This window comes from Pezoporus flaviventris, unplaced genomic scaffold (assembly GCF_033815535.1).
Source record: "Pezoporus flaviventris isolate CSIRO_AGI_PZ_B2104156 unplaced genomic scaffold, CSIRO_AGI_Pfla_v1 ptg000063l, whole genome shotgun sequence".
Lineage (NCBI taxonomy): Eukaryota > Metazoa > Chordata > Aves > Psittaciformes > Psittacidae > Pezoporus > Pezoporus flaviventris.
In genome coordinates, this window is record NW_026892611.1 from 3868402 (window position 1) to 3889988 (window position 21587).

The following is a 21587-nucleotide window of genomic DNA, read 5'->3' on the forward strand; positions in this document are numbered from 1 at the left end:
CCACAGCCACCACTCCCAACGAGCTGCTGCTGCTGCTGCAGAGGAGCTTCTTCCTAACGTCCAACTCGGAGCCGTTCGAAGGCGAGCAGCCAGATGGCTGCGGCGAGGCCAAGGCCAGGGCCTGGCACCATCTGCAGCCCCTCCTGAGCTGCGGGTCCATAGGGCCCTGCCCATTGTGGAGCCTCGTGGCACACAGCTCCCGCAGCGGGCAGCCCACGGGCACTTCCAAACTGGACTGTGCCACGCTGTGGGAATCCCGCCACAAGCAAGGGCCGGGCCGGGCCTGGCTGCTTCACAGGTGCACAGTGCTCTGGGCTCCAGCGGGGAAGGTGAGGTCCAGGGCATAGGAGCCACCCCATCTCCAGCCTGGGGCCTTCCTCACCAAGCACTCCACAGTTCTCCATCTCTCCAGTGCCTGCACGTGGTGACTGTAACCTTGACTTCCAGGCAAGAAAAAAAAGAAAAGGTTGTGAAACTAGAAGGTGAGAAGAACAATATTTGTAAGAGCATGTCAGCAATTGTGTTGTCAGCACAAATCTAGCCCGTGCTGAGCTGCATTCAGAATATTCTGAGATACTCTTGATACAAATTGAAGCTTTTAATTCAAAAACAGCTCTTGCAACTGCACTTCTAAAACTGCTTTTTAGATGGCTCTAAAAAACCCAAGGGAAGTATGAGCTTTACACCCTTTATTCTGTAAGTGACCAAACCTGGTTGTCGTCTTCACGTCACACCTGTAGCAGCAACACTTCTCGCTCTAAGAAACATGTTTTGTAACCTGTATAAATCCTTCGTAAATTGTTTCTCACATTAATTGACCTGGAAAATAATGGCAAAAACTCATAGCAGACCTGTGTCTGCACCACTAAGCGAAACCAGGCCAGGAGGTAACACACTGTTTAACCGATAGCAAGTTCCTTGGTCTGATTTTAGCCTGGGGAGTCACCCAGACAGATGAGGAACATGGGGACAGAGCTGGGGAGTGTCTCTGGGCATCACCCAGGGCTGACTTGTCGCCACTGATACTTCATTTGTCCATGAACTTGGGCATCCTTAGTGTAGCAGGAGCAATGGTGGAGGCACTCCTGGGATGTGGGATGTATTCACTGCTCAGTCCTGTCCCTGGAGCAGTTCCAGCACGGGCAGGGCAAGGAGATGGTGTTCTTGTGGGACCAGACCTATATTCAGAAATGATGCTTGGCTGTCACCCAGCGGCATGTGCTTGCAAAGTTTCTCATCTAGGAGCAGCTTGGACAGATGATCAGGTGGTGGCTCCTTTAGGATGCCCCTGTCTCCATCCAGCTCTGGTTCCTGGAGCTGGCTCAGTCCCTCTGTGCCCAGTCCTCAGTGCTAACCTCTTGGCTCTCGGGGTCCAGGCAATGGTGAGGGAAGATAGGCTAAGCCTACCTTTCTTCCTTGTTTCTGGCTTCATGAATCACCGTGGTCTCCTTCCTCCCTGGAGTGGGGAGGGTTTTATTGGAGGGTTTGTCTCTTTAGGTTATTAGATGTTTTAAGACTTTCTTTTTATTTCTGCTTCCAGCTTTCATGCAGAGGATCTTTAAGACTGGCAGTAGTGAGAGTCTGGTCTGTAAGGCATCTGGTAAGGAAGAGTGGGTACAGTGGCCAGACACTATTTGAGGAAGAGGGAGACTGTAACAGATGACTGAATGAGAAAGTGGGCTCCAGGAGAGGCTTGGGGAGTAGTCACTCTGATCATCTGGAAGCCTAAACCCTTCAATGACTCCAAGTACCCCTTGCTGAGGTGAGTAGAGTGAGAGAGGACGCCTGCAACACCGGAGTGGAGCGGGGAGAGATCAGCATCCAAGAGCCTCAACTCAGAGCGACAAAAGCCATTGAGGAGGGAGCCTCAACTCCTCAACAGGCCTTGCCCAGGAGACGGCAGCTCAGCTCTCGCGAGTAGCTGACTGACCGGGGGCGGAGCCAGCAGGCTCGGCGGCAGCTGTGAGCGCTTAAAACCCTGCAGAGGGAGCGCGGCGAGGCAGTTTGCGCGGGCAGGCGAGTGGGGCGAGCGCCTGATCAAGAGGACTCGGCTGGAGCGCAGGAGGAGGAAGGACTGCTTGCTTGTGCAAAGAGACGTAGACGGACCGATCAACCAGATAGATCATGGTCACCACTCGATCAAAACCTGTAGTGAGGAATAACGTGGGTACCCAGACTGAGCCTTCCTGCAGACATGCGGCCGTGCAGGTCCCTGGCTGCAGTGAATGCCTGAGCCTGGCACTTGTATCGGAGAGAGCCAGGGACACCGCTTGTGTGCAGTGTCAGCAAATAGATGACCTGCTAGAGCAGGTGGTTGAACTGAGGGAGGACGTTGAAAGGTTGAGAGCTATCAGAGAGTGTGAAAGTGAAATTGATTGGTGGAGCCACACCCTAAGGCAAGGGCAGAGGGAAGTGGTTGAACAAGTGATAGATCCCCTTCCCTCCTACCATCAGACAGAAGGAGTAAACTTAAGGAACAAGGAAGTATGGAGGGAGGTCCCTCCTCGGAGAGGTATGCGAAAACCCTCGCAATCCCTTCCTTCCTCCCAGTTGCCCTTGAGCAACAGGTATGAGGTCTTGGAACTACAGGGCCAGGTAAATGGTGATGGAGGGGTAGATCCATCCAGTAAGTCACCTAGGGCTTGTCGCTCACCCCCATGCCTTAGAACTTCCTCAACAAAGAAGAAGAGTAATTGTGGTGGGTGACTCCCTTCTGAGGGGAACAGAAGGGCCCATTTGTCGACCTGATCCATCCCACAGGGAAGTCTGCTGCCTACCTGGGGCTCAGATTGGAGATGTTAAAAGGAAACTCTCTGATCTGGTGCAGCCCTCTGACTACTATCCGCTGCTGGTTTTTCAGGTTGGCAGCGATGAAATTATTACAAGCAAGGCAAGGGCAACGAAGAGAGACTTCAGGGCCCTGCGACGGCTGGTTAGAGGGTGTGGAGCACGAGTGGTGTTTGCCTCCATACCTGTTACTAGCAAAGGTGAAGAGATAAATAGGAAGAGACTGCAGATCAATATATGGCTATGGGACTGGTGCCAAAGGCAGGGGTTTGGGTTTTTCAATCATAGGCTGCTATATGAGACACCTGGTTTGCTGGTGGCAGGTGGGATACATCAGTCCCAGAGGGGGAGAAGGTTTCTGGGGCAGGAGTTAGCAGGGCTCATTGACAGGGCTTTAAACTAGGTAGGAAGGGGGAAGGGGAGATGATAACTGGGCCTGTTGGGGACAGGCCCAAGAGAAACATGCTAGGGCTTGAAGAACGGCAGACTAGGGAGAACTCTCAATCTATTGTTTTTTGCCCAAAAGCGTTGAAAATTGCAGTCCTGTGACCAGGCTCAGCACTACACAAATGGAACAAAGCACCTGAGTGTCTGCCACCTCTAGAAAAACACACGAGTAGTTTTCTCTGAACTGGGCCGCACTACAACAAGCTCAGCTCGCACACCACGGAGATAACAGGCTCCAGCTGAAGCCAAGAACTTCCCAGCTCATGCAGCAGCACTTCACTTACCTGCACAAGGAGGATTTAAATTCCTGAGTGGCCTAATCCCACTCCTGTCCTAAAACCACCCCAACCTTGTCATTAACATCACAGGAAACGTGAAAACACTGTGCACAAGCAGAGTGATTTGCCTGAAGTGACAGAGCAACCCAGGCTGACCCATTCCCTCACTAACAAACGGGAAGTAGAGCAGAACTCAGCTGAACAACACCAGAGCAATGAGGGCATTCAGTTACCCACAAACATAAGACAACCCAGACCCGTCATAAACGCTGAACTACAGTTGGCCTGTGCAACAACCCAGGTGGGCCTGCAGTGAAGTAGCGCATTTGACTGCACCAGTGGGTGCCTTTCCCCAGCAGCTATTCACTTCCACACACAGATTTTTGGGCTCTTCTCAGACAAAGCACTTGCATGCTCAGTTGCCTTCTTTTGGGGTTTGGAGGTGGAGAACTGAATGACAATTCAAATGCTGATCCCAAAAGCAACTGCAGAATAGATGTAAAACCTGTGCAGCCATAAGGGCACCAAGCAAGTTGTCCTGGGTTCAGCATTAGCAGTCATTTTTCTCCTTCTTTGTAGCTGGGAACAGATCTGATAACAATGATGTTTTGGTTTGGCCAAGGACTTTGTGAGCCTCATGCTCTGCCAGGGAGGAGGGGAAGCCGGGAGGAAGCAGAGGCAGGACACCTGACCCAAACTGACCAAAGAGGTATTCCATACCACAGCACGTCATGCCCAGGATGTAACTGATGGTTACCCGGAGGGGCTAAGACTGCAGGGTTGGAGGAGGCATCGGTCGGTGCTTGGTTGGGTTGGGGGGACGAGCTGGCAGTCGGCTGGCGGTGAGGTGCTGTATTCTCTTCCCTTGTTCTTTCCTTTATCATTGTTATTATTGGTGGTGGCAGTGGTGGTTTGTGTTCTACCTTAGTTGCTAGACCGTTCTTGTCTCAACCCGTGGGAGCTGCATTCTTTTCGATTCTCGTCTCCGTCCCTCCGGGAGTAGGGGGAGGGTGGGAAGGGAGGGAGGGAGTGAACGAGTTGCCTGACTGGGTTTAAACCACGACACAAGTATAGAAGAAGATCCAGGTATCCACGGCAAAACGGTTGCTAACGGCGGCCCGGCCGCAGACACGGTCCGTCCTCAGAGAACCTGTCCCACTGCTACTGCCTCGGGTGAGCACCAGGGGAGGACCAGATTGGATACTCCTTCCGCTAAAGGCGGCGCTGACCATTGTGTCCCCGCAGAGCCCCGCCACAGACCTGCCGGTACCCGCTGCCACTGGACCGGTGCCCTGGGATGATTTTCCTGCCGGTACTATCAGGTGCCCAGGGGCTTGCCACGGGCCCGCCACCCAGACCCGCTCTGCAGCAAAACAGGAACCTATTCTCCCCTTCCCACTCTGCCTTGCCCAGTCGGCTCAGGGGAAAGGTTTCCTCCAGGTTGTATCAGGAGGGAAGAGTTTGCTTTGGCTGTGGGGACCTCAGAACAACTGGGTTCTGAGAGGTCCTGAGAGGAGAGGGAAGGAGGTAGCAAAGAATAGTGCCGGACTTGTGGTGAGCATCCAGCTTCTGCAGCAAAACAGTGCCTGGGATGCTGTGGGAAGCAGCTGTAAGAGCTGAAGGAGGGACGGGACGGGCTGCCTCGTATGTGAGCAATGCTCTTGGCTGGAGCAGGGCAGCCAAAGCACCGCTGCACAGGGGGCACCCCGTGTCCAGCCTCGGGATTCTCCTCACCAAACACTCCCCAGTTTGCAACCATGGCCAGGTGGGTACGTGGAGCCAGGACGCAACCGCTGCCCAGCGGCTGCTGCGTGGCCTTCCATGCTGCTTGCGAAGGACACCATGGCCTTGGAATTGTGGTTGGAGCTTTAATCAAAAAGTCACATTTTCTTAAGCAGGGCTTAACTGCTGCCTGGCTTTTCAGAGTCAGGAGCACAATGCCTACAGGGTCCGCCTCCGTCTTTTCTGCATCCATATATAGGTCAGGATGTATATTGTCTGTTGTACCAGGGATGAGACCTGACATTCCTCTTCTCCTGTCAAAGGATGGAGTGCTGCAACAGACGGAAAAAGAGCAGAGCTGAAACCCACTGATCTGCAGAGACCCACAGGCATCTCTTCCAGACCATGCCAGCCCCAACCATCCCTTTCCCTGGTCAGGAGGCGCAGGCAGACAAATGGATCACCTGGAAGCTGCTGCTCAGGATTACAGCAAATGCCCCCAAGATGTTCCCTGGAGCAGGACAGCAGGACAGCACGCTGCCCAGGCTCTGTCCCCTGTCCCCGCCAGCCCCATCACACACAGCACTGCCCCTACTCACCCTTGAAGATCTCCTGCAGCGTGTCCTTGCTGCTGTCATTCAGGTACCGCGCAGCCAGTCCTGTGCAGAGAGCTCGGTCAGACCTGCTGCCGGCCAGCACACTCCTGGTATCGTGGCCCCGGCTCTGACGGTTGGGCTGAACCCCTTCCCTCCCCTCAGTGGGGTGACCCCAGGGAAGGACAGGACCCGAGGGGAGGTGCCACTGAGCAAGGTGCCACTGAGCCCTGCTGCCAGGCCAGGGGTAGGAGGGGGAAGCACAGAGCCCCTGGCTGCACAGGCCCTGTACAGGGCAGCTGGGGCTCTGGCAGCCACAGGGCTGCTCCTCGCTGCCAGTGCAGCAGATGGGACTGGGGCCAGGCTGCCATAAGGGGGACTCCAGGGACTGCGGCTCACCGATGAACCTCACGGCTGCCATTCGCACGGTGACCTGAGCGTGCTGCAGATAAGGCATGCTTTGACGCACATATTCTTCAGCCCTGCTCCGGTCGTGCTCCAGCTGGAGAGAGCAAAAGGGCGCAGGGATGATACACACCCTCCCCAGTTACCTGGGACAGTCCCCCTTCCCAGCACCCCACACACCCCCCTTCATCCTCAGGACATTTGCATCTCCCAGCCAGGAGCCCTGTGGGGCTGAGGTTCAAGAGACAGCTACATGCAAAGCAGGGTCTGGAGGTCCCGAGAGCCCTTTGTGCCGCTGCAAGGGCCCAGATGGGTCTCCTGCAACATCCTGAGGGTGGAGAGGTGAGCCCTTGGGAGCTCTGCCTGAGCCCTTGGGAGCTCTGCCTGAGGGCAGGGAAGGAGGATGCAGCACCAGGCTACAGGCTCTGGGCTGAAGCACTGCAGGCGAGGCACCACTGCACAGGGGCACCCCATGTACAGCCTGGGACTTATCCTCACCAAGCGCTCCACAGTTCTCCATCTCTCCAGTGCCTGCACGTGGTGACTGAGCCATTTCCATTTGAGCACCTTTGCAGCTACACAGAAGGCTTCGTGAGAGGCCTGCAGAGGAGGACAAGGATTGGGGAGATTGTGGACAGGGCTTGCGGCCCAAAGCCCTGGCCCCCAGCACCTGCAGGGACAGCTGGGTAGTCCCTGGGGACTCTGCTCTTCAGGCCTTGGTGGCCATGGGCTGCTGCTGAGCCCTGCTGGACCACATAGGGCAGGCGTGGCAAATGTCCCTGCCAGCTTCTCCTGCCCTCCCTGCTGCCCAGGCCACCCCCGCGGGCTCAGCATGCCCTTCCCCACACCACTGCTCAGGTTTGCAATCTGTACCTTGGCCACACTCTCAGTCTCATCACTCATGTGCAACACGAGTGGGACCAGGCTCCCCTGCACGTTCTTCCGCATCTGCCGCTGGTGCTTCCAATCCGCCATCTGTATTACTTCTTTGAATAGGCAGATGGAGAGCTCTCGCACCTGGCTGGACACCTGGTGAGGAGGAGGAGGACAGAAGGGCGTCAGTAGCAGCAGCTCCCTGAGCAAGGGCGTCAGCGTGGCTGAGGGGAGGGGTTTCAGGTCTCCCAGAGCCATCAGCAAGTCAGGGAGAAGCTGAGCTGGGCTGCAGAGCCCAGAAGGCATCCCCGTGAGAGCGCAGGGGCATGAGGAGGGGCACAGCCCCATGCAAGTGCTGCCGCCAGGCTCTGCTAACAGGCACTTGTCCTTGCAAAGGGCCCATCAGTGAGGATCAGGCTTCCATAGCAGCCTTACATCATCAAACAGTTGCGGGAGATTCTCGGCCAGCTGCAGAGCAGTGGAGATGTCCTTCTTCTTCAAATGACCCATCACATTTCTGAAAATGAGCAGCATCTTCTTTCTGTTCTTACTGTGGGCTGTCTGCAGCATGTATATCAAATCTGGCAGCAGGACCAGTATTTTCTTTGCCTGTACAAAGCACAGAATTCCTTGTATGTGAAGTGGCGAAGGACCACCCAGGCCAAAATGCTCTGGCCCTTAAGCACCAGACTCCTGCCTGGCTGACTGGGCAGTGGCACAGGAATCCCTGCAGCAGCCTCCTGGCAGGCCATCCCCATGGTGCACTGAGGGGATCGGGGCCTGTGACTGGACGTTGAGGGCATTTGGAGCCGTGACCCCAGCTCCCGATTCCCAGCCCTGGTCAAGCCGCCGCGTTACCCACTGCCCAGCCCCAGGAGGCCAACACGGCTTCCCTTGCCTATGCCCTGCTCACCGTGTCAGGTGACTGTGACAACGTGATGAGGCCTGTGAGCGTCAGCGAGAACAGCACCACATTTTGACACCACGGGAACTTCTCCCTGTTGTACACCCCAGCGAATTTCTCTGGTGTCACATCGCTGCAGGCCAGGAGCTGAAACAAAGATGGCAGTGAGGGACCGGCCGAGCCTGCAGGGCTCCCGGCACTGTGCAGCTCCTGGGTCCCGCTGGCAGCTCAGGACAAGGGCACCGGGGACAGAGAGCCCGTGCTGGGGGACACCAGCCGCACACCACACGCTTGTCTGTGCCGGCTCTGCTGGTGTAAGCAGAGCACTGACAGGGACTTTGTGCACCCGCACCCAAGCAGCGTGGCATGGCCCTGTGTGGCTGGCACAGGGGAACCTGGCGCTGGGCTGGCCCTAACGGGCTGCATCCCTGTTTCCCAGAGGAGGTGACTGTTTGGGGGCAGATGGCAGGGAAGAGGGCTGTGCCTGTGTTTCTGGAGAGGCAGGCACAGCCCTGAGTATGAGCAAGGACTGGTCTGGTTACTCACAGCCAAGAGCTGGATACAGAACTTCACTCTGCAGAATCTGCTTCCGATACGTAACTGCAGGTGCTGGAGGTTCCTTCTCAGCTCCCTCAAGACCTTCACCAAGATGAGGGGCTGGGACAGCAGCGCTTCCCACATGGCCTGAGCAACTTTGCTGAAAGAGAACACTGTCAGCAGGGCTGCCTTGGCCACCACACGGTGCCTGGGCCAGCCCTGCAGCAGCCAGGCTGTGCTGCAGCCCTGGCCCTTCCTGACCCCTCACTGGGAGTGCCCAGGTCCCAGATGGGGCAGGCAGGAGGGGGCTGAAACTGTTCCCTGTGGGGCAGGGAGGAAACTCGTGGCAGGCCTCGGGTCTGGCTTGGACAGCTTTGGCTACTGCAGGCCTGGCCAACCCAGCAGGGCAGGAGAGAGTGATGGGGTACAGGGCCCAGCTCCTCAGGGGTGTCCTGCAGTTTTCTGTGGGCCTCCACGTCCCTCTCCCCACATGGAACAAACCCACGAGGGCTGTGGGGGTCAGTACCTGTTACATGCTGGAGAGATATCTATAAGGCTCAAGATCATCTCCCTGGGGTTCTGCTCTGCCATGCTTAGAAACAGCGACTTCAGGCTGCACCGGGCTGATGCTGCGCTGATGTGCTGCAAGTTGTTATAGATGCAGCGCGTGATGATCCGCACCTGGAGAGCACACGGGTGAGGGTGGTGCTGCCACCAGACTGCAGCCATTTCCTCAGCTGCTGCTGAAACAGCTGCCCTTCCCATCCTACTCTACTGGCATGAAATGGCTTCAAGGTGCCTGAAGCACCTGGGTGAGGGGAGATGGGATGTAGGGAGGAACAGTGCCTGGAAGGACTGGAGGACAGGGCAGCCACAGGCTGCTTACCTCTGTCAGCCAGGAGGCAGGTTCTGCCACGGCCATGTTCACAACGCTGATCAACTCTTCCTTGTCACATACGCATGAGTCTCTCATGGCCTCTATGGCCCTGAGGACGATGACTGCCTTATCAGGAGGGTGGAGGTATTCCCCAAATGCCTGCAGGAAGGAGGAAGGCGGGGAAGACGTGTTACACTGAGTGCCCTGATAGCGCTGCTCAGCTGGGCAGTGAGAGCAGCTCTGGCGAGAGGACCCACGGGAAAGCTGGCAGCAGGGGCTGGAGTCGTTGCGGAGTAGAGGATAAGAAGAGAGGTCCCTAGGTGAGAGAGGAGGGACCCTGGAGTGCAGCCCTCTGAAGTCCCTGCTCCAGAACAGCAGCAACCCTCTGACCAGGGACAGTGAGGTCATGCCAAGCCCGCTGGTTCTGGATCCCTTTGCTTACACCAGTCTCGTTCTGATGCCCCAGACAAGAGTCCCAGCAAGGAAGAAGCTCATTACCTTTGCCATGCTAATCGTGCTGCACAGAGAAAGACAGGAGGGTTTCCCTGCTTCCCTCTTCCCTCCATCCTGGGGATGCTCTGGATGATCATGACAATTGTCTGGTTGAGGTGACGTCATGCCTAAACATGAGGGGATCACGGAAAAGTCATTAGGACACAGCACTGATTACCATCAGTGACAGCTTTGGCTATGGGGACCATGGAACTGCTGGGTTCTGAGAGGCCCTGAGAAGAGTGGGAAGGAGAGCAGCAAAGAGCAGTGCCGGACTTGTGGTGAGCACTCGGCTTCTGCAGCAAAACAATAGCTGGGATGCTGCGGGAAGCAGCTGTGACGGGCAAAGGAGGTGAGGGAAGAGGGCAGGCTGCCCTGGACAGCCTCCAGCAAGCACAAAAAGAATCCACTACAATACTTGGGGAAACAAGCAGGACTATGAGGAGACGTCTGTGTGTGGAGGGATGAAGCCCACAGAGCTTCTCTTACATTTTTGGTGCTGGATGAATATGGAGAGGTGATGAAGAGCAACCAAAGCCTCCTGCTGGATCGCCCAGATCTTGCTAGTCCAGCAAACAATGAGACGTCCCAGCAGCTGTCCCAGCAAGCGGTCCTTGCTGATGTCATAGTGGGAAGAGCTGTGGTCGTGTCCAAGCAAGCTCCAGACCTGGGCAAGGGAGGCAGGACAGGTAGAAGGGCTGAGGGGCAGCAGCGCAACAAAAGCTCCGAACCTGAGACTGCCCCAGGGAAGGATCCTGGAGGGTCGGAGTTGTGCAGGGCCCTCCCAGAGCAGCGAGCTGGGCAGCCGGGCAGGGAGAGCTGCCAGGCCTGGCCTCCCGCCATGCTCCTTGGGCAGTGCTGACCTGCACAGGACTGGGGGCCAAGATGGCTGCTGGCAGAAAGGGCACTGGGGAGGAAAAAACATGGGAAAAAGAGAAGCCGAGACCCTTGCCCAGGGCAGAGCCGTGCTGAATGCCTCAGGCATCTTGAGCCGCAGGCTGCTGCCCACGGTGGGCAGGGAGTGGGAGACAGCCTGGCTGGAGGGTGCCTGCCTCCCTACCTGCACTGAGGAAGAGCTGGCCATCAAATCGGCCAGCTTTGCGATCCTTGCCACGGCCCGTTCACATACAGCTGGGTGCTTGATGTTGATGAAGGGCAGCAGCATCTGGAAGGAGAGAAAGTGCTGCTGTGCCCTGGGAGCTGGTGCCCGTGCCAGCAGCAGCAGCAGCAGCACTGCTCAAGTCCTGGCTGGACTCATGCAGTCCTTGTGGCCCTGAAGGGAGGCAGATGCCACCCCAGGGTAGAGTCTGCTTCTTTCTGTGCCCTCCCCGTGAGCACAGGCCTGTGTTCCCTCTCCGTGAAGGCTGGGCTTTTGGGCAGCACCCTCCCGGGGGGCGGTGATCCTGCAATGGGGGAATGGGCGTACGGCTCCCTGAGAAGTCAGGAGTGCCGAACTTCAGAGCTGGGCTCCCTGTGCAGGACAGGCAGGTCCCAGTGGGTCTCTGCCCCGGTCAGACCTGGGCGGAAAAGCAGGAGGGACTGCGAGGCATGGGAAGAAGGGCAGCACCCGCTGCCACTGCTGCGGTGCCTGAGGAGAGGGGTCAGTGCCTCCCGCTGCTTTGGTGCGAGGAAAGTTCTGGGGATGGAGCTGGCCCACAAGTGCCACGGGCCAGGCTTTGCCATGGCACGGGAGGAGGCTGCAGATGGGAAGTGGGGTTGACTGCAGCCAGGGGACACAGGCTCCTGGAAGAGCACGGTGGGCCACGTCTGGGTTCCCTGAGAGCTGAGCACCCTCCCTGCAGCGTGCTGTGGGCATGGCGCTGCGAGGACACAGTGTGCTCAGAGCGGATGCTCCCTTCCCTCCAGGGAGAGGAACAGCACCTCCCAGCCCTGCTCTCTGCAAATGCCACACCTGCAAGATTCTCCACAGGTCCCTGGAGCCCGGGGAGCTGAGCACCAAGCTCTCCAGCAGGACGTCCACGGCATCCAGGGTCTGCAAGGAGGAAAACGGTCACGTCAGTCTTTCTGCAGTCCCTCTCTCCCCGGGGATGGATCTAACCCCCCACGCCATGGGGAAGGCACCCCTGCCACCTCTAGGTGGCCAAGGGACACCTTGAAGCAGACAAGTTGCAGTGGGCAGAGGAGCCAGTCCAGAGGCACTGGACATGGCAAGGCCCACAAGAAGGAGACACAAACAGGCAGCATGAGAAGGGGGGGCACGTGGCCAGCGGGACTGGAGCAGTGGGGCTGCAGTGCTGTGCAGGAGACCCGGGGGAGCAGCTCTGCCCAGCCAGCAGCCCCCAGCAGCCTGGCAGCAGAGCCAGTGGCCCCATCAGGAGACACGGGCACTGCTAGCCTGGAAACGGCTGCGGTTACCTTCTCTGAGCTCTGCAGGGAAGTCTGGATAAACCGCATGTGTGCAGCGCGTTCCTCTTCCATCCTTGCCGGACAAAAGGGTAGGGGTGAGGAACGAGTAGGGTTGAAAGAAGTGTCTCGGCACTGCGGGGCTGCTGGGGCAGTGGGGAACAACGTGGGCTGCGCTCAGGGGTCTGCGCCAGTCTCTCGCTCCCGCTCTGTCCCGTCACCGTCCTGCCGGACACTGGCACGAAGGATGTGGCCTGCTGACTTTTATACAGTGCCCTGGGGTGTGACCAAGGGCACATCACAAAGGCACGTCACAAAGGGCACCGTGGTGGGTCACGGAGGGCACATCACTAAGGGCACTACAGTGGGTAACGGAGGGCGCATCACTAAGGGCCTGTCACAAAGGGCACCACGGCAACCTGCAATTCAGAACATGAGAGGCAGGGCGATGCTGGGAGGGGAAAGAGGCCTGTTTCCCCCAGTCAATTGCGTCCCCTTGGGGTGCCCTGAGCTCCACGTTTTGCTCATGTTAGATGGAGTCTTCTTATGGCAAGATACCCAGCACGTGTCCTAATGTTCAGAGACAGACTAGTCAAGAGGACTCAAAAACCCATGAGTAGAACCGTACGCGCACTGGAGACGCGCACTGGAGACTGCTCAGACGGCATTAGATGACCGATGTTTTCTTGTCCAAGTCCTGCGTTTAGGGGGTCAGGGATGGCGGGACGCAGAGAGGAACAGCACCTGGGCAGGCTCAAGGGCAGGGCAGCCACAGGCCGCTGTGGCAGAGGGGGACCGGCAGGACGTGGCAGAGAGGGACCGGCGGCTCCTGGCCAAACGGCTGCGCTCCAACTGGGAGCAGAGGCACGCATGGGAGTTCCAGCGGCTGCGGGAGCTCACCCAGCGGCAGGAGCAGATCTGCCAGCTGCTGCGCTCCAAGGAGGCAGCGCGGTGCAAGCTGCAGGGGAAATGCAGCACCAGCACGCCGCCGCCCGTCAGGCACAGAGCCTGCAGCATCAGCTGGCGAAGGAGCTGGCCAGAGGAGCCTGGAGCAGCAGCGAGGCCCGCGGTGAGCTCCGGAACGAACTCAGCAAGCTGCGCTGGGAGAACAGGAAGGAGCAGCCGCCCACAGCCACCACTCCCAACGAGCTGCTGCTGCTGCTGCAGAGGAGCTTCTTCCTAACGTCCAACTCGGAGCCGTTCGAAGGCGAGCAGCCAGATGGCTGCGGCGAGGCCAAGGCCAGGGCCTGGCACCATCTGCAGCCCCTCCTGAGCTGCGGGTCCATAGGGCCCTGCCCATTGTGGAGCCTCGTGGCACACAGCTCCCGCAGCGGGCAGCCCACGGGCACTTCCAAACTGGACTGTGCCACGCTGTGGGAATCCCGCCACAAGCAAGGGCCGGGCCGGGCCTGGCTGCTTCACAGGTGCACAGTGCTCTGGGCTCCAGCGGGGAAGGTGAGGTCCAGGGCATAGGAGCCACCCCATCTCCAGCCTGGGGCCTTCCTCACCAAGCACTCCACAGTTCTCCATCTCTCCAGTGCCTGCACGTGGTGACTGTAACCTTGACTTCCAGGCAAGAAAAAAAAGAAAAGGTTGTGAAACTAGAAGGTGAGAAGAACAATATTTGTAAGAGCATGTCAGCAATTGTGTTGTCAGCACAAATCTAGCCCGTGCTGAGCTGCATTCAGAATATTCTGAGATACTCTTGATACAAATTGAAGCTTTTAATTCAAAAACAGCTCTTGCAACTGCACTTCTAAAACTGCTTTTTAGATGGCTCTAAAAAACCCAAGGGAAGTATGAGCTTTACACCCTTTATTCTGTAAGTGACCAAACCTGGTTGTCGTCTTCACGTCACACCTGTAGCAGCAACACTTCTCGCTCTAAGAAACATGTTTTGTAACCTGTATAAATCCTTCGTAAATTGTTTCTCACATTAATTGACCTGGAAAATAATGGCAAAAACTCATAGCAGACCTGTGTCTGCACCACTAAGCGAAACCAGGCCAGGAGGTAACACACTGTTTAACCGATAGCAAGTTCCTTGGTCTGATTTTAGCCTGGGGAGTCACCCAGACAGATGAGGAACATGGGGACAGAGCTGGGGAGTGTCTCTGGGCATCACCCAGGGCTGACTTGTCGCCACTGATACTTCATTTGTCCATGAACTTGGGCATCCTTAGTGTAGCAGGAGCAATGGTGGAGGCACTCCTGGGATGTGGGATGTATTCACTGCTCAGTCCTGTCCCTGGAGCAGTTCCAGCACGGGCAGGGCAAGGAGATGGTGTTCTTGTGGGACCAGACCTATATTCAGAAATGATGCTTGGCTGTCACCCAGCGGCATGTGCTTGCAAAGTTTCTCATCTAGGAGCAGCTTGGACAGATGATCAGGTGGTGGCTCCTTTAGGATGCCCCTGTCTCCATCCAGCTCTGGTTCCTGGAGCTGGCTCAGTCCCTCTGTGCCCAGTCCTCAGTGCTAACCTCTTGGCTCTCGGGGTCCAGGCAATGGTGAGGGAAGATAGGCTAAGCCTACCTTTCTTCCTTGTTTCTGGCTTCATGAATCACCGTGGTCTCCTTCCTCCCTGGAGTGGGGAGGGTTTTATTGGAGGGTTTGTCTCTTTAGGTTATTAGATGTTTTAAGACTTTCTTTTTATTTCTGCTTCCAGCTTTCATGCAGAGGATCTTTAAGACTGGCAGTAGTGAGAGTCTGGTCTGTAAGGCATCTGGTAAGGAAGAGTGGGTACAGTGGCCAGACACTATTTGAGGAAGAGGGAGACTGTAACAGATGACTGAATGAGAAAGTGGGCTCCAGGAGAGGCTTGGGGAGTAGTCACTCTGATCATCTGGAAGCCTAAACCCTTCAATGACTCCAAGTACCCCTTGCTGAGGTGAGTAGAGTGAGAGAGGACGCCTGCAACACCGGAGTGGAGCGGGGAGAGATCAGCATCCAAGAGCCTCAACTCAGAGCGACAAAAGCCATTGAGGAGGGAGCCTCAACTCCTCAACAGGCCTTGCCCAGGAGACGGCAGCTCAGCTCTCGCGAGTAGCTGACTGACCGGGGGCGGAGCCAGCAGGCTCGGCGGCAGCTGTGAGCGCTTAAAACCCTGCAGAGGGAGCGCGGCGAGGCAGTTTGCGCGGGCAGGCGAGTGGGGCGAGCGCCTGATCAAGAGGACTCGGCTGGAGCGCAGGAGGAGGAAGGACTGCTTGCTTGTGCAAAGAGACGTAGACGGACCGATCAACCAGATAGATCATGGTCACCACTCGATCAAAACCTGTAGTGAGGAATAACGTGGGTACCCAGACTGAGCCTTCCTGCAGACATGCGGCCGTGCAGGTCCCTGGCTGCAGTGAATGCCTGAGCCTGGCACTTGTATCGGAGAGAGCCAGGGACACCGCTTGTGTGCAGTGTCAGCAAATAGATGACCTGCTAGAGCAGGTGGTTGAACTGAGGGAGGACGTTGAAAGGTTGAGAGCTATCAGAGAGTGTGAAAGTGAAATTGATTGGTGGAGCCACACCCTAAGGCAAGGGCAGAGGGAAGTGGTTGAACAAGTGATAGATCCCCTTCCCTCCTACCATCAGACAGAAGGAGTAAACTTAAGGAACAAGGAAGTATGGAGGGAGGTCCCTCCTCGGAGAGGTATGCGAAAACCCTCGCAATCCCTTCCTTCCTCCCAGTTGCCCTTGAGCAACAGGTATGAGGTCTTGGAACTACAGGGCCAGGTAAATGGTGATGGAGGGGTAGATCCATCCAGTAAGTCACCTAGGGCTTGTCGCTCACCCCCATGCCTTAGAACTTCCTCAACAAAGAAGAAGAGTAATTGTGGTGGGTGACTCCCTTCTGAGGGGAACAGAAGGGCCCATTTGTCGACCTGATCCATCCCACAGGGAAGTCTGCTGCCTACCTGGGGCTCAGATTGGAGATGTTAAAAGGAAACTCTCTGATCTGGTGCAGCCCTCTGACTACTATCCGCTGCTGGTTTTTCAGGTTGGCAGCGATGAAATTATTACAAGCAAGGCAAGGGCAACGAAGAGAGACTTCAGGGCCCTGCGACGGCTGGTTAGAGGGTGTGGAGCACGAGTGGTGTTTGCCTCCATACCTGTTACTAGCAAAGGTGAAGAGATAAATAGGAAGAGACTGCAGATCAATATATGGCTATGGGACTGGTGCCAAAGGCAGGGGTTTGGGTTTTTCAATCATAGGCTGCTATATGAGACACCTGGTTTGCTGGTGGCAGGTGGGATACATCAGTCCCAGAGGGGGAGAAGGTTTCTGGGGCAGGAGTTAGCAGGGCTCATTGACAGGGCTTTAAACTAGGTAGGAAGGGGGAAGGGGAGATGATAACTGGGCCTGTTGGGGACAGGCCCAAGAGAAACATGCTAGGGCTTGAAGAACGGCAGACTAGGGAGAACTCTCAATCTATTGTTTTTTGCCCAAAAGCGTTGAAAATTGCAGTCCTGTGACCAGGCTCAGCACTACACAAATGGAACAAAGCACCTGAGTGTCTGCCACCTCTAGAAAAACACACGAGTAGTTTTCTCTGAACTGGGCCGCACTACAACAAGCTCAGCTCGCACACCACGGAGATAACAGGCTCCAGCTGAAGCCAAGAACTTCCCAGCTCATGCAGCAGCACTTCACTTACCTGCACAAGGAGGATTTAAATTCCTGAGTGGCCTAATCCCACTCCTGTCCTAAAACCACCCCAACCTTGTCATTAACATCACAGGAAACGTGAAAACACTGTGCACAAGCAGAGTGATTTGCCTGAAGTGACAGAGCAACCCAGGCTGACCCATTCCCTCACTAACAAACGGGAAGTAGAGCAGAACTCAGCTGAACAACACCAGAGCAATGAGGGCATTCAGTTACCCACAAACATAAGACAACCCAGACCCGTCATAAACGCTGAACTACAGTTGGCCTGTGCAACAACCCAGGTGGGCCTGCAGTGAAGTAGCGCATTTGACTGCACCAGTGGGTGCCTTTCCCCAGCAGCTATTCACTTCCACACACAGATTTTTGGGCTCTTCTCAGACAAAGCACTTGCATGCTCAGTTGCCTTCTTTTGGGGTTTGGAGGTGGAGAACTGAATGACAATTCAAATGCTGATCCCAAAAGCAACTGCAGAATAGATGTAAAACCTGTGCAGCCATAAGGGCACCAAGCAAGTTGTCCTGGGTTCAGCATTAGCAGTCATTTTTCTCCTTCTTTGTAGCTGGGAACAGATCTGATAACAATGATGTTTTGGTTTGGCCAAGGACTTTGTGAGCCTCATGCTCTGCCAGGGAGGAGGGGAAGCCGGGAGGAAGCAGAGGCAGGACACCTGACCCAAACTGACCAAAGAGGTATTCCATACCACAGCACGTCATGCCCAGGATGTAACTGATGGTTACCCGGAGGGGCTAAGACTGCAGGGTTGGAGGAGGCATCGGTCGGTGCTTGGTTGGGTTGGGGGGACGAGCTGGCAGTCGGCTGGCGGTGAGGTGCTGTATTCTCTTCCCTTGTTCTTTCCTTTATCATTGTTATTATTGGTGGTGGCAGTGGTGGTTTGTGTTCTACCTTAGTTGCTAGACTGTTCTTGTCTCAACCCGTGGGAGTTGCATTCTTTTCGATTCTCGTCTCCGTCCCTCCGGGAGTAGGGGGAGGGTGGGAAGGGAGGGAGGGAGTGAACGAGTTGCCTGACTGGGTTTAAACCACGACACAAGTATAGAAGAAGATCCAGGTATCCACGGCAAAACGGTTGCTAACGGCGGCCCGGCCGCAGACACGGTCCGTCCTCAGAGAACCTGTCCCACTGCTACTGCCTCGGGTGAGCACCAGGGGAGGACCAGATTGGATACTCCTTCCGCTAAAGGCGGCGCTGACCATTGTGTCCCCGCAGAGCCCCGCCACAGACCTGCCGGTACCCGCTGCCACTGGACCGGTGCCCTGGGATGATTTTCCTGCCGGTACTATCAGGTGCCCAGGGGCTTGCCACGGGCCCGCCACCCAGACCCGCTCTGCAGCAAAACAGGAACCTATTCTCCCCTTCCCACTCTGCCTTGCCCAGTCGGCTCAGGGGAAAGGTTTCCTCCAGGTTGTATCAGGAGGGAAGAGTTTGCTTTGGCTGTGGGGACCTCAGAACAACTGGGTTCTGAGAGGTCCTGAGAGGAGAGGGAAGGAGGTAGCAAAGAATAGTGCCGGACTTGTGGTGAGCATCCAGCTTCTGCAGCAAAACAGTGCCTGGGATGCTGTGGGAAGCAGCTGTAAGAGCTGAAGGAGGGACGGGACGGGCTGCCTCGTATGTGAGCAATGCTCTTGGCTGGAGCAGGGCAGCCAAAGCACCGCTGCACAGGGGGCACCCCGTGTCCAGCCTCGGGATTCTCCTCACCAAACACTCCCCAGTTTGCAACCATGGCCAGGTGGGTACGTGGAGCCAGGACGCAACCGCTGCCCAGCGGCTGCTGCGTGGCCTTCCATGCTGCTTGCGAAGGACACCATGGCCTTGGAATTGTGGTTGGAGCTTTAATCAAAAAGTCACATTTTCTTAAGCAGGGCTTAACTGCTGCCTGGCTTTTCAGAGTCAGGAGCACAACGCCTACAGGGTCCGCCTCCGTCTTTTCTGCATCCATATATAGGTCAGGATGTATATTGTCTGTTGTACCAGGGATGAGACCTGACATTCCTCTTCTCCTGTCAAAGGATGGAGTGCTGCAACAGACGGAAAAAGAGCAGAGCTGAAACCCACTGATCTGCAGAGACCCACAGGCATCTCTTCCAGACCATGCCAGCCCCAACCATCCCTTTCCCTGGTCAGGAGGCGCAGGCAGACAAATGGATCACCTGGAAGCTGCTGCTCAGGATTACAGCAAATGCCCCCAAGATGTTCCCTGGAGCAGGACAGCAGGACAGCACGCTGCCCAGGCTCTGTCCCCTGTCCCCGCCAGCCCCATCACACACAGCACTGCCCCTACTCACCCTTGAAGATCTCCTGCAGCGTGTCCTTGCTGCTGTCATTCAGGTACCGCGCAGCCAGTCCTGTGCAGAGAGCTCGGTCAGACCTGCTGCCGGCCAGCACACTCCTGGTATCGTGGCCCCGGCTCTGACGGTTGGGCTGAACCCCTTCCCTCCCCTCAGTGGGGTGACCCCAGGGAAGGACAGGACCCGAGGGGAGGTGCCACTGAGCAAGGTGCCACTGAGCCCTGCTGCCAGGCCAGGGGTAGGAGGGGGAAGCACAGAGCCCCTGGCTGCACAGGCCCTGTACAGGGCAGCTGGGGCTCTGGCAGCCACAGGGCTGCTCCTCGCTGCCAGTGCAGCAGATGGGACTGGGGCCAGGCTGCCATAAGGGGGACTCCAGGGACTGCGGCTCACCGATGAACCTCACGGCTGCCATTCGCACGGTGACCTGAGCGTGCTGCAGATAAGGCATGCTTTGACGCACATATTCTTCAGCCCTGCTCCGGTCGTGCTCCAGCTGGAGAGAGCAAAAGGGCGCAGGGATGATACACACCCTCCCCAGTTACCTGGGACAGTCCCCCTTCCCAGCACCCCACACACCCCCCTTCATCCTCAGGACATTTGCATCTCCCAGCCAGGAGCCCTGTGGGGCTGAGGTTCAAGAGACAGCTACATGCAAAGCAGGGTCTGGAGGTCCCGAGAGCCCTTTGTGCCGCTGCAAGGGCCCAGATGGGTCTCCTGCAACATCCTGAGGGTGGAGAGGTGAGCCCTTGGGAGCTCTGCCTGAGCCCTTGGGAGCTCTGCCTGAGGGCAGGGAAGGAGGATGCAGCACCAGGCTACAGGCTCTGGGCTGAAGCACTGCAGGCGAGGCACCACTGCACAGGGGCACCCCATGTACAGCCTGGGACTTATCCTCACCAAGCGCTCCACAGTTCTCCATCTCTCCAGTGCCTGCACGTGGTGACTGAGCCATTTCCATTTGAGCACCTTTGCAGCTACACAGAAGGCTTCGTGAGAGGCCTGCAGAGGAGGACAAGGATTGGGGAGATTGTGGACAGGGCTTGCGGCCCAAAGCCCTGGCCCCCAGCACCTGCAGGGACAGCTGGGTAGTCCCTGGGGACTCTGCTCTTCAGGCCTTGGTGGCCATGGGCTGCTGCTGAGCCCTGCTGGACCACATAGGGCAGGCGTGGCAAATGTCCCTGCCAGCTTCTCCTGCCCTCCCTGCTGCCCAGGCCACCCCCGCGGGCTCAGCATGCCCTTCCCCACACCACTGCTCAGGTTTGCAATCTGTACCTTGGCCACACTCTCAGTCTCATCACTCATGTGCAACACGAGTGGGACCAGGCTCCCCTGCACGTTCTTCCGCATCTGCCGCTGGTGCTTCCAATCCGCCATCTGTATTACTTCTTTGAATAGGCAGATGGAGAGCTCTCGCACCTGGCTGGACACCTGGTGAGGAGGAGGAGGACAGAAGGGCGTCAGTAGCAGCAGCTCCCTGAGCAAGGGCGTCAGCGTGGCTGAGGGGAGGGGTTTCAGGTCTCCCAGAGCCATCAGCAAGTCAGGGAGAAGCTGAGCTGGGCTGCAGAGCCCAGAAGGCATCCCCGTGAGAGCGCAGGGGCATGAGGAGGGGCACAGCCCCATGCAAGTGCTGCCGCCAGGCTCTGCTAACAGGCACTTGTCCTTGCAAAGGGCCCATCAGTGAGGATCAGGCTTCCATAGCAGCCTTACATCATCAAACAGTTGCGGGAGATTCTCGGCCAGCTGCAGAGCAGTGGAGATGTCCTTCTTCTTCAAATGACCCATCACATTTCTGAAAATGAGCAGCATCTTCTTTCTGTTCTTACTGTGGGCTGTCTGCAGCATGTATATCAAATCTGGCAGCAGGACCAGTATTTTCTTTGCCTGTACAAAGCACAGAATTCCTTGTATGTGAAGTGGCGAAGGACCACCCAGGCCAAAATGCTCTGGCCCTTAAGCACCAGACTCCTGCCTGGCTGACTGGGCAGTGGCACAGGAATCCCTGCAGCAGCCTCCTGGCAGGCCATCCCCATGGTGCACTGAGGGGATCGGGGCCTGTGACTGGACGTTGAGGGCATTTGGAGCCGTGACCCCAGCTCCCGATTCCCAGCCCTGGTCAAGCCGCCGCGTTACCCACTGCCCAGCCCCAGGAGGCCAACACGGCTTCCCTTGCCTATGCCCTGCTCACCGTGTCAGGTGACTGTGACAACGTGATGAGGCCTGTGAGCGTCAGCGAGAACAGCACCACATTTTGACACCACGGGAACTTCTCCCTGTTGTACACGCCAGCGAATTTCTCTGGTGTCACATCGCTGGAGGCCAGGAGCTGAAACAAAGATGGCAGTGAGGGAC

The 21587-nt window shown here is 56.9% G+C and overlaps 2 protein-coding genes across 4 annotated transcripts; both read right to left on the reverse strand.

Moving 5' to 3' along the window:
• Positions 1–8610: 8610 nt before the first annotated feature.
• On the reverse strand, positions 8611–12098 carry LOC133278194 (uncharacterized). The gene is made up of 6 exons (XM_061470723.1): positions 11828–12098; positions 10976–11080; positions 10405–10582; positions 9922–10043; positions 9433–9582; positions 8611–9227 (listed from the first exon to the last, which is right to left on the reverse strand). Exons 2-6 carry the CDS (start codon positions 11078–11080, stop codon positions 9066–9068), a joined length of 717 nt encoding a protein of 238 aa, XP_061326707.1. The 5' UTR covers positions 11828–12098; the 3' UTR covers positions 8611–9065.
• A 7044-nt stretch (positions 12099–19142) lies between these two features.
• LOC133277743 (uncharacterized) lies at positions 19143–21466 on the reverse strand. Of its 3 annotated transcripts, XM_061469842.1 has the most exons (5): positions 20946–21466; positions 20511–20666; positions 20136–20237; positions 19632–19734; positions 19143–19298 (listed from the first exon to the last, which is right to left on the reverse strand). In XM_061469842.1, the coding sequence occupies exons 1-5, from the start codon at positions 21078–21080 to the stop codon at positions 19231–19233; spliced, it is 564 nt and encodes a 187-aa protein (XP_061325826.1). In that variant the 5' UTR covers positions 21081–21466; the 3' UTR covers positions 19143–19230. The 3 variants fall into 3 exon arrangements, with proteins under 3 accessions (XP_061325826.1, XP_061325825.1, XP_061325827.1); XM_061469841.1 differs by having other exon boundaries at positions 20511–21000; XM_061469843.1 differs by lacking the exon at positions 19632–19734 and having other exon boundaries at positions 19246–19298; positions 20511–21000.
• Positions 21467–21587: the final 121 nt, after the last annotated feature.